General features: G+C 43.5%; 1 protein-coding gene across 5 annotated transcripts in view; it reads left to right on the top strand.

The window, feature by feature from the left end:
* ARHGEF33 (Rho guanine nucleotide exchange factor 33) overlaps positions 1–15,317 on the top strand; it is a 79,560-nt gene that overhangs the window by 54,109 nt on the left and 10,134 nt on the right. For 4 of the 5 annotated variants that reach the window (XM_012788500.2, XM_012788501.2, XM_012788502.2 and 1 more), the window contains 6 exons: positions 4,912–5,044; positions 6,800–6,883; positions 8,015–8,098; positions 11,085–11,233; positions 12,308–12,472; positions 13,869–14,676. In XM_012788500.2, coding sequence (XP_012643954.1) covers positions 4,912–5,044; positions 6,800–6,883; positions 8,015–8,098; positions 11,085–11,233; positions 12,308–12,472; positions 13,869–14,676 — 1,423 coding nt within the window. The remainder of the gene's footprint in view (positions 1–4,911; positions 5,045–6,799; positions 6,884–8,014; positions 8,099–11,084; positions 11,234–12,307; positions 12,473–13,868; positions 14,677–15,317) is intronic. The other variant, XM_076000692.1, reaches the window with a different exon arrangement.

Below are 15,317 nucleotides of genomic sequence, written 5' to 3' on the forward strand. Positions count from 1 at the left end.
TAGCAGCAGGACCCCCTGGCAAGTCTCAACCTTAGATTTTCAGTAAGAAAATGAGTATAGTCTCCTGGGCCTTTAGCGTGTCTGACACGTCTACTAAAAATGTAAAGGTAGAGTAAGTGCTACAGTGAGGGAGGCATTGCTCTCTTTTGCCATCTGCCCATCCCCGTGGTTAATGGATTTCATAGAGGTACAAGGAAATGGATGTTTTGGAAGTCAGAAGTATTAAGAGACCATTAGGTAAATGATGCAGGGCTGATATAACTCTGGACTTGGACCTTTCTTATTACTTGTTCAGGTGATCTCATGGTACTAGGTAATGCGTGTGTGTGTGTGTGTGTGCATGCACCTGTGTTGTAGGTTTAATGTTTGCAAAGGTTCTGCCATGTATCCTAACAGCCCACACTGGCCCCAATGTTACAATGCTCCTTAATCTATGTCTGTTCATAGTTTTTAGACTTTTTTTCTGCTTTTCTCACTATTGGGAGATAGCAGGAAGGAGAAAAGTAAGACTCAGTGAAAAAGACTAATATAATGAAGATGTAATAACCCAGAATAATTGAGGAAAAGGCCAGTCTGAATGAATGGAAAGTCTGGATTATGGACTATTATGGACCAACGCAGCATTATTACTTTAAACATTCCATCAGATCATATGCACTGGTGGTTCATAATTATGAATCCTAGGGAAGGCCCTAATTATGTATTCCTGCTCCTTACTATTCCCATAAATCTACTTTGAGGCTGCCAACAATATACCCAGTCACCAAAACACAATGCTCTTTCTATCTAAATGACTGAGTTTAGGAAATATTTCCTAACAAACCCGTAAATGGCTTCACTATTTTCAAGAATTATTTTACTGCAAAACGGAGGTAAGCAAAATAGAAAGCAACAAGAACGGAAAGAGCAATGTGATACAGTAATGCTGTGACAAATAGAGGCTCTGGACTGGGCTTCCCCGTCTCCCAGTGGCTGCCCAGATTCTCTCTGGTCTTTCCTCCCCCATCTAGCCCCTTGGTTCTCCCTCCTAGACCCCAATCCGGCTCATCTCATCCTCCCAGCTGCGCCTTCAGGCCTCTGGAAGGTCTCCAAGGCCTCCAGCTGTCTTCCTGTTGCCAAAGACCTGCTCAGTTTACATGAATGAAATCTAAAGGCGAGTCTACCTTTTGGTGAGGCTTTGCTTCCCCATCTAAGGTTCTAAGCCAGCAGCATCACTTTCTGATCTCTGAAAATTTGGGAGTGGGGACAAGGGTGGGAAAAGAGAAAGAGAGAATTATTTACTCTGAAAGTTAGTAACCAGGTCCTGTGCTAGGCACTAGATTTATGACTTCATGAAATCTTCATCAGAAGCCTGTCAATCCTACCTTGCAAATGAAGAAACTAAGGTCCAGAGAAGTTTAAAGCCACATAGCGAATTAATGCCAGAATTCAAATGCAGGCCCACATGATCCTCTACTTTAGGCTCATTGACAAACAGCAATATGTAAAGTTTCTCCAAGAACCAGAAGCATAAATTTCTGTCTTTTTCTATTTCAAAACTCAAGCTTTCCTCTTGAACAGCCTGTAATTTTACTTCAGATTGACTATTCAAGTAGGGATGCTAGATATGCTCTTAGCTCACTGAATAGTCAAGCCCTTCTTTATTTGCTGTTGCTTCTTCTTTTTCTAAGGTGTTCTCTTATGACCCATCACTGAGGAAGGAGTAGATCTCTCTCCCAAATCCTACAAGATTAAAAAATTAAAGCTATCATACAATCTTCAGTGAAAGTAATGGTTCATCATATCCATGATAATGCTACGCATGTTAGTTATTTGCTAAGCTAACCCTCTTTTTTCTTTTCATAGACCAAGCAGAAAAGCTTCAACCCAATACTCTTTGTTAGTACTAAACCTGAAGTCTCTGGTTCTGAGTTTGGCAGTGTTGCCATTTTTCTGCTCTAGGGTTACAGTTTCATTATCCTCCTTCATTCACTATATTTCTTCTTTTTTCTAAGCTTTTCTGAAACCTCTGTGTATATGTTAAATCAACCAACTGAATGAAATACAAAGCGGAATGAGGTTACTCCTTTTCTCTATTGGCATTTTTCTCCATGCATTTATTTTATATTTTAAAGTTATAATATAACTTACATTTATATTAAATATAAATTTTATATTTACTCTGTTATTTACTGCCTTTCCCATCACAAACCACAAGTCTTCAGCCCTTTGTATCTTGTTGGAAAGTAAGTAACCTAGGATGAAAAAATAACACCCATTACAACTGCCACTTGTCACTCAGACCTGAGGTTGCCACATCTTCTCAAACCTATAAAATAGGTTTGAATTGCTCAAGAGCCACCTTAGCTTGTTTCAAGCCAGCCCTGCCCTGGCTGAAAGAGCTGGAAGCTGCAGGGACATGTTCAGTTGTTGAAGGATCACAGAAGTTGGAGTTCTGGGCTGGTTTTTTTTTTTTTTTTTTTCAGTCTGACTCACCCACGTAGAGCCACAACCTTAGGATCAAACAGGTCTGTCTGAACACTTGAGGAGAGGAGCAGCTCTGCAGGATTACCACTTAGCCTTCTAAGCTGAACTCCAGTGCTATCCACCAAGAGCTCAGCAAGCTTCTAGCTACAGATCACCACTGGGTGGCACATGTTTAATTGTCCATGCCCATCAAACTTGATTGTAATCTGCTGCTGACGCCCAGGAGTTATTTTGGCTTAATACTGGACTGGCAAGAGCTAAATTATTGATTTGAAACTGTAACTGAATTTTCCTTGATTGCTTTTAGTGTATTTCCCTTACCGTTTAAGTACTTATTGTTGGGAGTTGAGATAACTTTGAAGGCTTTAGAAAGAATAAACTACTCATGTTGCCATAATTTCATCCCCTATAAGGAACAGGAAAAAAAGCTAAATCCTAAATGCTTTTGTCTCCTTGAAAAAGTTGCTTCTTGGAGTCAGATCTGGTGCTAGGCAAAAGAGTGAAACAGGTTAAGTGTTTCTATGATTCTTGCCTTTTTTCTCCCTCTACTATCTCTTGATTTCATACTCCTCCCCAAGTTCAAATAATATCCTTGTTAAACTTTTAAAAACATTTAAAGCTTGTTTTCAACATTTGGTACAGAACCCACCGTAGATCATTGCTTTTCATGTAACATGTGTGCTTCCACAGTGCTTGATTAGCCTTCTGCTACCCCGCCCTGATATCTCTAACAATTACCACAGTGGACAGTCTGGGAGGATGTTGGTGCCAGCTCTGCAACTCTCTGAGTACATTGGTCAGTGTAGTAGAGGTGGCTTTCTAGAAAGAAGGGGGAAAGAAAGAAACAGAGAAAGGAAAGAAGGAAGGAAGGGAAGAAAGAAGGAAGGAAAGAAAGAAAAGAAAGAGAAAGAAAAGTGATAATCCAAGACATATTACATACCTATATGGACACTCGTCACAAAGTCATGTCTTACCGTGGTGCCCTAACATCTTTCAGTGTCCCACCAGGAATATCATCCAAAGTCATTTATAGCCTCTGGGTGGGGGAATCTCTCACACCTAGATCTTTTGCTGCTGCAGCTTCTTGCTCTTTCAGTTGTGCTTTCCTCCATCAGGTTCATGATCTTCTCCCAGTCAATGTGTCTCCTGGCCACCCCCCTCTGATCTGGACAGGAATCACTTAGATCTTCTAAGCCCACTGCTTACCTGGAGACTCTATAGGCAGGCACAGGAGGTGCGGGGAGCAGAAGATAGGAGTGGAAGGTTTCTTGTACCTTTATGTGGGGGGCTGTGTACCCTATTCTGGTATTTGTGTGTCTTCTCTGCACTAACGTCACAGGGGGAGATTTTGCTTTGCTTGGAAATGAGTTAAAAAAACCCTCCTCTCAATCTGGTGTCCTTCCTGCTGTTCCAGCAAAGTTCTGCTTGTTGACAAAGCAACCCAATTGTCCTGCAATTTGTTCTCTTTAGACCCAGGGGAAATATTTAAATAAATTCAGCTCTCAGTGACAAGCAGACCATCTCGTTTATTTTGTTACTTGCGTGTTGAAAGCACAAGGGAACCTACCTTCAATTCCCCTAAATTATCAAGCCAGAGCTCAAATCCTTGCTATATAGCCCAGAAAACTCCATTTCTTTTTGTTTTTTCCTTCATCATTCCTATAGGCCTCTGGTCACTTCACCCTTCTCCATCCCCTTCCTCTTCTTCCCATGATTCTTTCTCTCTCCTTTCCACCCTACCTTTCTCTGACTTCTCTCTTCCTCCTTTCATTTTCTCTGAAAAAACGAGGCACGTAGAGAGCTAGAGGAGAGGGATGGAAGGCCGGGAAAGGTGCTCTATGAAACTCCAGGGAGTAGCAGGCCAGGCCTGGCCAGTAGCCTCCCTAGGAAAGATTCTGTCCTTGCCCGGTATTTCTCTTAGAAACTGAAGGAAAGGGGAAAAGAGACACTCTCATAACCCCCAACTCCCCGAGCTTCTAGTTGCCAGCTTTAAACAATTTTTCCTACTTACCTAAGTAGCAGTCTCCTACCCAGTAGCTAAGAATGACCAAGTGCCACCTTAGTGCTGTCACCTACAACACTAATTAGAATAGACGATTCTGCACATCAAATGGGAATAGCTTTAAAAACACTAAAAAAGATGTCCTTTAGAATTTCCACTGAGTGTCATATAATTGAGAGTGTACCAGGTTAGTTTTAAAAGGTCAGTCAAATGCTGTGCTTCTTTTTGGTTCAGTACATATTTGTATAGGGGCCATCGGTAAAGAGGTCTGAGGTCTACAATGCTGTGAGGTCTACAATGACAAACTTTAAAAAAATCCAAATGCAGACATGCAACAGAGTGTTTTGAATGGCTGGAAAAATGGGACCTGCTGCATGTATTCTTGTAGGTTCTGTTCTTCTCCACACCTGGTTTGTGTGATTCTGTCTCCATTCTGTTTCAAGCCTCTTCCCTGGCTCTTTACGGTACCTTGTCCAGCAGCACCTGGATTTGCTTCATGCACTGCAGGAAAGGGTCCTGAAGTGGCCTCGCCAAGGAGTTCTTGGAGATTTATTCCTTAAGTTAACAAATGATGAGGTAAGTTTTCCCCCACCCCTGCCCATAAACTTAAATTATATGGATCTCTGTCTCACTTGTCTACTTCTTTTAATAGAATCTGTGAATTTCAGAGCTACAGGAACCACTGAGATCTAGTCTAACCTCCTCATTCTCCAGATAGATAATGGAATAAGGTTTGGAGAGATTAAAAAACCTTGCTGCAATTACCCAGCTAGCTAGGTAGTTGGAGATCTGTAACTAGAACCCTAGTTATAACTTTCTCCTGTTCTATAACTGCCTTTATTGCATATGCATGTATATGTGTATATGTATATGCATGTGTTTGTATATGTATCTGTATGTATAAACACACTCTGCACATATATACATACAAATATAGGAGGATTTGTACATATGTATGTATTTCACACTCAATTTTCATTCCTAAGAGATTTTAAAAAATGTGATAGGTGGCTATTGTCTTGAATATTTTTTGTTTTCACTTTTTGGAGAAAGTGTGCTAAGTTTTAAAATCTTTATGGTGATCTACAAAGACAATATGATCCAAGCCAGAAGTTGCAAACTCAAATGCCTACAGGGCAAGACAGTGACATAAATGAGTGAAATGAGCACAATGGACTGGCAGGAAGTGTGCTGAAGTGGCACACATATGTTGTTCTACAAGGAATAGCTCCTCAGCTTTATTCAATTATTTTGCAGGAAAAAGGGACTAGAGTTGCTAGATCTTCTGAATTTTAATAAAAGCTGTAAATATGGAATTTTCTTATTTTTAAAATATTTCGTGGGCCAATTAAAATTGGTCTGGCTGCCAGATTTTGCCTGCAATCAATTTCTGTATACCAATGATTCTCAACTGTACGTATAAAGTTTACAAATTGTTTACTTGTATAGATTAGGGTGGATGTAATGGCACTTTACTCATTCATGTTCTGTATGCTTTTCTGAGCTGAGAATTATTATATCTATGGAAATACATCTTTGGAAGCTGAGAGTTATTTTCGTCAGGGGATAATGCATAGATGAATATGTAATTAGTAGAAATATGCAATTAATAGAAAATGTGAGAACCATTGGTCTAGATATATAACGCAGGTTGGGCAAAGTCTCTCATTTGGATGTAGATAATTGAAATGAAAAAGAATTACAAAAAACAAAATATACATTTTTATTGTTTCACAATTTAAAAATAGTTTTTCAACTTATGTGATTCCCTTTGTTTATTATTTTACTTTCTCTCATGAAAGCAGGGCTATTGAGTTTTGATTCTCAAGCTGAAGGGATGTTTACCTTAAAATCAAAAAGATTTTTTTTTAAGAGACAGAGTCTCACTCTCTTGCCCAGGTTGGAATGCAGTAGCACAATCATATCTCACTACATCCTTGGACTCCTGGTCTCAAGTAATACTACTGCCTCAGCCTCCCAAGTAGTTGGGACTACAGGCATGTGCCACTACACCCAGCTAATATTTTAATTTTTTTTGTAGGGATGGGATCTTGCCATATTACACAGGTTGGTCTCGAACTCCTCACCTCAAGCAATCCTCCTACCTTGGCCTCCGAAAGTGCTGGGTTTACTGGTGAAAGCCACCTTGTCCAGCCCAAAAATATTTTTTAAAAAGATGAATAAAAACCCCCAAAAGATATTAAACAAAGGACCCATTAAATGAATAAGATAAACTCTGCAGAGTTCTTTTTTTGATATATATTGCTCTGTAAAAATATTAACATTCCTGTTTTTAGGTTCTTACCATGCGTTTTTGTGTTTGTTTTCAAGAATAATTTCTTGGATTATTATGTTGCCTACCTGAGGGACCTGCCTGAGTGCATCTCATTGGTTCACGTGGTTGTTCTGAAGGAGGTACGTTAATTCTATGTATGTGCTGTTCTTTGTATGCACATGTGATCCTTATGGTGTTGCTCATCCTCCCCGTCAATACAGCACATGCACTCTGAACTTGTGTTCCAGGCTGGGGAGTGGCCTGAACAGAACCACTGAAACTCCTACCTGAGGTTAAAGGAGCCCACTCAAAGATCAGTGCCACTGCGTTTGTCCTTGCCCTGCCTTACTGACCTTCTATTCCATTCCACTGGAGCTATGGACAAACTAAATAGGTGCTCTATACAGAGATCTTCAGGCTGCAGCTTGCATGCTGTGTGTGGTGGTTTTTTTCAGGTTCCGAGGATATGAATCTAAATATGAAAATCAAGTCATCCTTTGTGAGTTTATAAGATCATAAGGTGGCTCTAATCATGTTGCTTTGCGATTGCTACCGAGGTGACATAATAGGTGCTCAATAAGCACATATACATATGTAACAATTTTAGTTATTTTAGGTCAATTGGACCTAAAAGAAAAGAAAAGAATGTCAGAAGCCACAAAGCTGAGAGTTAATCAAGTTTCACAAGAGATAAAGGGCTCTAACATTCTACGTCAATACCCCACCACTCCCAACTCAATATAATGCCTACCACATGTTAGCATTCAACAAATATCTGGGAAAGAGAAAGGAAGAGAAGGAAAGGGAAAGAACATGGAGAAAATCCCACGTTTTTGCTGCCTGGAAAATTGGCTAGTTTCTAATCACGTTCCCCACTCTCATGAGGTTCCAATCCACCCTTAGGGTGTATTGGTAAACCTTGCAATGATTACTTGTTGGAGAACCTTAATGTATTCATTCAACTCAAATACAAAGTACTGAGTGTCTTCTGTCTAGCACTGTGCTAAGATGAGGAGAAGGAGAGGGTACTTTGGAAATTTGGGTGGATTTGAAAGATGTATATGATATGCTCCCTGCTGGAGAAGAGTTGTCTCCTTAGGCATGTCCCTGAATATGTGGCCTCTCTCATGAGAGATCAGTGCTTCGTGACAATCTCTGGGAAGAAAATACTTTGGGAGTAAACCCTTCCTGCTCTGGGAGGACAGACTCTGGGGTTCTGCTGCCAGAGCTGGAGGGATATTGAAGAGTGACTCCGCCTTTCTTTCATGCAGGGTGATGAAGAGATTAAATCTGACATCTATACGCTGTTTTTTCACATAGTCCAGCGCATCCCTGAATATCTGATACATCTGCAGGTAGGCATAGCTGAGTAAGCCACTAAACTTATTTTCATGCTTTAGCATGAAAATTATTGTTTTTGGGCTTCTAGGAATCATTAATATCTCAAAGGCTCATTAGAGAATCATTAATCATTAGTATTTCTAAGAAGTGTTTACATCTCAGATTGTTATGATTACCCCCATGCCATCATACCCTGTGGGATGAGCTAAAGTCTCTGAAAACGTGCTCCCGTTGCACCAATGTGTACAGCTAGTGTTACAGCTCTTGAACCGAGCGGTGGCATACAGCCTTTATTCTTCCACAGCAGGCTCAGCACACCTAGTGTTACAGCTTTCTTCCCATCTTCTGCCCCTTCTGCTTGCTCTCCTCCTGCTTTTATACCCTTGGTAGGGCTCAAAAAGCGTCCAATCAACTACAAGCTTTAACATCCAATCAGCAATAAGCTTTAACATCCAATCAACAACAGTGGGATTCAAAATTACCCAATCAGTATCATATAAGCAGCTGTGGCCAGAAACAGGCGGCAGCATGTGGGCCTGGGGGCATTCCAGCTTGCGGCCCAGGTGGCTCTCTGCGACCGGCCAGGTCCCAGCGGCGTGACCTCCAACTGGCCACGCACAGCGCTGGCCCACGGAGATGGGAGCGACAGGGAGGCAGCAAGCGGCTGCATCCCGGCGCCCGACATTTTCCGTATCACTCCTTATGCTACCTTTGAAGTTCTATCTTTATTTACCAGCAATTTCTATCTCCACTGATCCAGGATCTTTCTATAACCACTCCTGCTAGATCCCGAACACCTTATTCCCTTTCTCTTTGGTTCTACAGCCATCTAAACACCACCTCCTGGCATCTACCTAACCTGCCCACTTAACTGTTATCCTGACTGCTTTCTTTTGGCTGGGGTCCAAGGTTCTACCATATGTAATGCTTCTGCTTTATGTCACAGAAGAGGCATGAAGAAGCTGATGAGCTGACTTCTTCACACCCTTTTCTCACAGGGCTTGTAGCATCTTGGAAGAAGTAGTGTTGAAGGAGAGGCTCACCAACTCCTACCAGCCCCTCTTCTTCCCACCACCCACCTGTTCTGGTTTAATTGCTGACTGATCTTCTTAAGTAATTCAGTAAAAAAAAAAAAAAAAAAAAAAAGTGAAAGCATTTTAGAAATGCTTGGGATTGGCCGGGCGCGGTGGCTCACACCTGTAATCCCAGCACTCTAGGAGGCCGAGGCGGGCGGATTGCTCGAGGTCAGGAGTTCGAAACCAGCCTGAGCAAGAGCGAGACCCTGTCTCTACTATAAATAGAAAGAAATTAATTGGCCAACTAATATATATAGAAAAAACTAGCCGGGCATGGTGGTGCATGCCTGTAGTCCCAGCTGCTCGGGAGGCTGAGGCAGGAGGATTGCTTGAGCTCAGGAGTGTGAGGTTGCTGTGAGCTAGGCTGACGCCACAGCACTCACTCTAGGGAGGCAGGAGGATTGCTTGAGCTCAGGAGTTTGAGGTTGCTGTGAGCTAGGCTGACGCACAGCACTCACTCTAGCCTGGGCAACAAAGCGAGATTCTGTCTCAAAAACAAACAAACAAACAAAAAAACAAACAGAAATGCTTGGGATTAATCGCAGGTAGAAGTAGCCCAGTATCAGTATTTTTTAAATTTATTTTTTATTGAGGTAAAATATACATATATAATTTACCATCTTTATCATTTTAAATGTACAGTTCAGTGGTAATAAATATATTTATATATTTTTCCCCTTCATCTCCTTCCCATTCAATATCAATATTAAAAAGACTTCCAGGCTGGGCACGGTGTCTCATGCCTGTAATCCTAGCATTCCAGGAGGCTGTGGCCGGATCGCTTGAGGCCAGCCTGAGTAAGAGTGAGACCTTGTCCCTACTAAAAATAGAAAAATAAGCAGGGTGGCGTGGTGCACCTATAGTCCCAGCTACTCAAGAGGCTGAGGCAGGCGGATCACTTAAGTGCAGGAGTTTGAGGTTGCTGTGAGCTACAATGACACCATTGCACTTTACCCAGAGCGACAGAGCAAGACTCTGTCTAAAAAAACAAACAAAAACCAAAACTTCCAAACTGTATGTGTCTTTAGACCCTAAAAGCATTTTTTCACAATAATTATCTTTTCAACAATCCCATGAGATAGGATATAATTGTTATCATTTTTTATGAGAAAATGGAGGGTCAAAGAAGTTAAGGAATTTGCCCAAGTTAACACATGTAGTAGGTGAAAAAACTAGGATGAAACCCTGGTCTTGCTGGCAGCAGAATGTAGTAAATAAGCCCTGGTTCTACTGTCTGGAATTGTGTTCAATTCCTGCCTCTACTGTTCACTAGATCGTGACCTAATGATGATCACTTAACTTCTCTGTGCCTTGAATTCCTTATTTGTTAAATGGTGGTAATAAATGTACCTATTTAATTAGATTGTGGTAAAAATAAAATGAGATAATATATGTAAAGGGCTCAGTGCCTAGAAACAGGAAGTACTCAATGACCGTTAGCTTTCCCAGATCCAAGTTGGACGCATGCTCCGCTATAGCACAGTAGACAATGTATAATAATAGTAGGGGCTGCCAGGCTTGATCGTAAACATCCCCCTCCCCAGCCTGCCTTGATGCCTGATGTTCTCATCATTGGTCTGACTCATTTGAGTTAAGGCATTGCTTACAGGCAGCAATTATTAGAATGCTTCCCTTACTTCAGAAATCTAATTAGTAGATTCTTCTAAGTTTTCAAATGAAATTATTTTATGTTTGCATCCAACTCAAATAGGAACAATAGTGACGTATTTTCCCTTGGTGTGATGGATGGACAGAGAGTAACAAGTTTGACCTTTCAGCTTTTCATGTTGGATGGGCCATATGTAATGTTGCTAGTTGTTTTCATTAAATGGCTACCAAACTCTCACAACAGGTCAAGTAAGGTTCAGAAGAGACAAAAACAAATTTTCATTCTAATTGCTGCTTCCTTTGTTCTTCCATCCAGAATGTCCTGAAGTTCACAGAACAGGAACACCCTGACTATTACCTACTACTGGTGTGTGTTCAGCGCCTCCGGGTGTTTATCTCACACTACACTCTGCTGTTTCAATGCAATGAGGAGTTGCTTATTCAGAAACGGAAAAAGCTCAAGAAGTAAGGTTCTGATGGTGCAGTCTAGAGGGTTGATCAAAGGCTTCTGAGAATAGGCATATAGACCAGTCACTGGGTGTCTGTCACAAGTAACCACATTGTGTGTTAAGTGGCTAAAATGCAGTGACTAGAGGTGTAAGGGAAAGAGAAGGGGAGGGAGGAGAGGTGGCTAGGCTGGCTACCAGAGGAAGACACTTACTACCTGGTGGAAATTACTTTAGAAAAAAAGCACTTTGCTTCTTGGTGTGTCATCTTCTGAAGGGTAAAAGAAAGAAAGAAAAAAATAATAATAAAAGAGTAAATTAAAAAATATATATATATATAAAGCACTTTGATTCTACTGCCTGTGTAGACTCCCTCTTATGTTGCTAATCACCTCAAAAATAGTTCAATTTCCCTAAACTTACATGGTTCAAAATTAGTTTAAAGGCCAGAATATAGTTTCCTTCATTGATTCAACAAATATTTATTGAGCATCTATTGTGTGTCAGGCACTGTTCTACATACTGAATATACTGAACAAAGCAGCCCCAAATCCCACACAGAGCTTACTTTTTAGAGTTGGATGGTGAGTGAATAAAAAGTTAGATTGTGGCATGTGATATGCATAAAAATAAAACATGTTAGGGAGGGGAATTTTGAATAGATTTCACGCTAGGAAGAAACAAGAAGGGTTGACTAAGGGGAATTTGGGTTTCAGAGGGATCAGAAGTAACCCATAGCAGAGCTTCCTAATGACATGGATTTATTTCAATCTCATCCCAACTCACATGGAGGAAAACAGGATCATTTCTGTGGGTGCTTCAGACCAAAAAAAGATGCTATCTCCCAAGCCAGGGCTCCTCTAAAGGAAGATATTTCTCCACCGCTCCCTTCCCCCGGCCCTTTTCAGCCAGTTAATCAGCTTCCCGACTCTTCCCGACTCTATTATGTAAGCAACTTGGTTTAGAGGGCCCTGGAGATAGACAGCAAGCTTCATCTGAGAGACCTCTGTCTATCTTTCTTGGCATAATCTGTGTGTTCAGAGAACCAGTTTCCCACTGTACAACCTGAGAATCATTACTTTCATTCTGTTAGGTCATCCATGGCAAAGCTGTACAAAGGGCTGGCTTCTCAGTGTGCAAATGCCGGGCAAGATGCTTCCCCCACTGCAGGCCCTGAGGCTGTCCGTGACAGTGGGATCCACTCAGAAGAGATGCTGCAACCCTACCCTTCTGCTCCCAGTTCTGGCCCCGGTGTCGCGTAAGCACCTGTTGCTGTGGAAAGGCTAATAGCAATGCCTTTGGGTCCCAGCTAGTATGTCAGTTAGCAAGCCAGGCTGCATGAGGAGTATAATCTATGGGACTCCTTCTCCACTTCCTCATCAGGCCTGTGTGTGCCAGCCAAGCAGATGACCACATGCGTGGATCCCAGAGGAAGGCACTAATGGGAAGGGGCAAGCCCAGAGAGTGGGAAGAGGAAGAAAGTGGATATTACTTCGTGGATCACTTCAACTCTTGAGAGTGACAAAAATTTATCTTCTTTGAAGTGCTACAAATAGAGCCAAAAAATTAAATACCTAGAGATTATCCCAGACCAAACACTATGGCTGTCATTGCACTCTGTGCAGGGAAAATAAAACCCATCGACAATCTTTTTAGTTAAAAGAGAATTGAGTCAGGTCAATATTTTGTTTCACTGTTTCTTTTCACATCTGTAAACATAAGATCTACTTTCATTTTAAGACTCAGTGTTAGCATTTACATTTGCACTCTTCATGGCAGAATTAAAATACGAATAAACTAGCAAAATAACTATTTCTAGTCAGTGTTCATTTACAACTCTCTGGCAACTAAAGTCCAGCACAATTGGAAAATCACATCCCATCTGAGGGTATGCTACCCTAGTTTGCAAACTATGTAAATTATTTGTTACCCATGACTTCAAAAATCAAAAACCCTCCATGAAATTGGGCATATACAGAGTGGTAGCTTTTACTTTTTGGTAATACTTTGTGGGTGAAAGTTTGCTATAAAGTATGCTATAAAGTTTGCTGTAAAGTATGCTATAAAGATGACTTATATAGCATACTTCATAGGCACAAGGTGTATTTTTGAAAATTTATTGTGAAAATTTAAAATTTACACAGATGAGTACAGTGAACCCCATTTACCATCATCCAGGTTCAACAGTTATCATGTCATATTTACATTGTCTAAGAATTGGTTTTTAAGTGTGATGACCCACGGGTGGAACATAAGCTGAGTTTCCATTATTTTACATGACTCTGCTAGGCAAGCAAGGGGGAGAAAAGTGTTGAAAAGAGGTACTTTGGGACACTGACAGGTGGTGAGGAGAGTTACAGCTTCCACAGGGACAGAGATGAAGTCTTTGGCCCACCAGCCATCTCTGCGTCGTGCCTTGCCTACGAGAACCTCAGACTGACCCTTTTGGGCATCCGCTGTTCGGACCACCACTTCCACTCTCCCACTTGGGCACAGGGGTTCGTGGGAACTGCTCAGTCGGAGTCTGGGGGGCCAGGTAGATTACACACGCCGGCCCCTGGGAGGGGCGGAGAGGAGCTGGCGGGATGTGTGTTGGTCTGGGCCTTGCGCTGCTCATAAGCACAAATCTTTTGTATTCTGTTTTCCCTTTAAAGACATTTGATGCCCCCAGGGAAGAAAAGCCAACAGCAGCAGAGCTTGATGGAGAGCATGCAGCCCGGGAAGCCCAGTGACTGGGAGATGGAGGGCCGGAAGCACGAGAGGCCCGAGAGCCTCCTGGCGCCGGCGCAGTTCTGCGCGGCCGAGCAGGACGTGAAGGCGCTCGCCGGGCCCCTGCAGGCCATCCCGGAGATGGACTTCGAGCCCTCTCCGGCCGAGCCGCTGGGCAACGTGGAGCGCTCCCTGCGCGCCCCGGCCGAGCTCCTGCCCGACGCCCGCGGCTTCGTGCCCACGGCCTACGAGGAGTTCGAGTACGGCGGCGAGATCTTCGCGCTGCCCGCGCCCTACGACGAGGAGTCCTTCCAGGCCCCGGCCCTCTTCGAGAACTGCTCGCCCGCCTCTTCCGAGTCCAGCCTGGACATCTGCTTCCTCCGGCCCGTCAGCTTCGCCATGGAGGCCGAGCGGCCCGAGCACCCGCTGCAGCCGCTGCCCAAGAGCGCCACGTCGCCGGCGGGCAGCAGCGGCGCCTACAAGCTGGAGGCGGCGGCGCAGGCGCACGGCAAGGCCAAGCCGCTGAGCCGCTCGCTCAAGGAGTTCCCGCGCGCGCCGCCCCCCGAGGGCGTGGCGCCGCGCCTCTACAGCACGCGCAGCAGCAGCGGCGGCCGCGCGCCGCTCAAGGCCGAGCGCGCCGCGCAGCCCCACGGCCCGGCCGCCGCTGCCGCCGCCGCCCGCGGCGCGCCCCGGACCTTCTTCCCCCAACAGAGGTCCCAAAGCGAAAAACAGACCTATTTGGAAGTAAGGAGGGTAAAGTAAAACCGAACCGAAAGCCACAGCGCCGGCGGCCCCGGGCCTAGGTCTGCAGGGAGCAGCCCGAGCTCACTAGCGTGGAGGGGTGGCAGCCCAGGCCAGGCACTCGCGGGAGGCGCGGCGCGGCCTGCGCGCGTTCTCCTCTACCGGGACACACCGCATGTCCATGTGCAGAGCAAAGAGGTAGCAGAGGAGACCTCGACCCATTTTTACACCTGTGTTGTCTCACACACACACACACACACACACACACACACACACACACACACACACACACACACACACACTTAAGGAGTTAGGGAGGGATCCCTAACTTAGGCTTGTGGCACCTCACAGTTGCCCTTTTTATAAAATGCCGTACACAAGTGGTGCACGTCCTTTAAATGTTCAGAGTATGAACGTGGTACCCCAACAATTCTTACGTGTAGCCAGGAAGGAGACAACTTGCCCCATCTCAGTGTAGACTGCCTGGGAAGTTTGCTTCATTTCTGCTTACCTTCCTTTTGACTGGAAAACGGTGTCACATTAATTTGTGAACTCCATTGGGACAGGGGCATCCCAACTAGTGAAAGAAGCATTGACTCAAAAACATCTTCTTTGGCCTCGATGAATGTTGATGTATTTTGATGTCTAACCTT

This window comes from Microcebus murinus, chromosome 3, assembly GCF_040939455.1.
Source record: "Microcebus murinus isolate Inina chromosome 3, M.murinus_Inina_mat1.0, whole genome shotgun sequence".
Lineage (NCBI taxonomy): Eukaryota > Metazoa > Chordata > Mammalia > Primates > Cheirogaleidae > Microcebus > Microcebus murinus.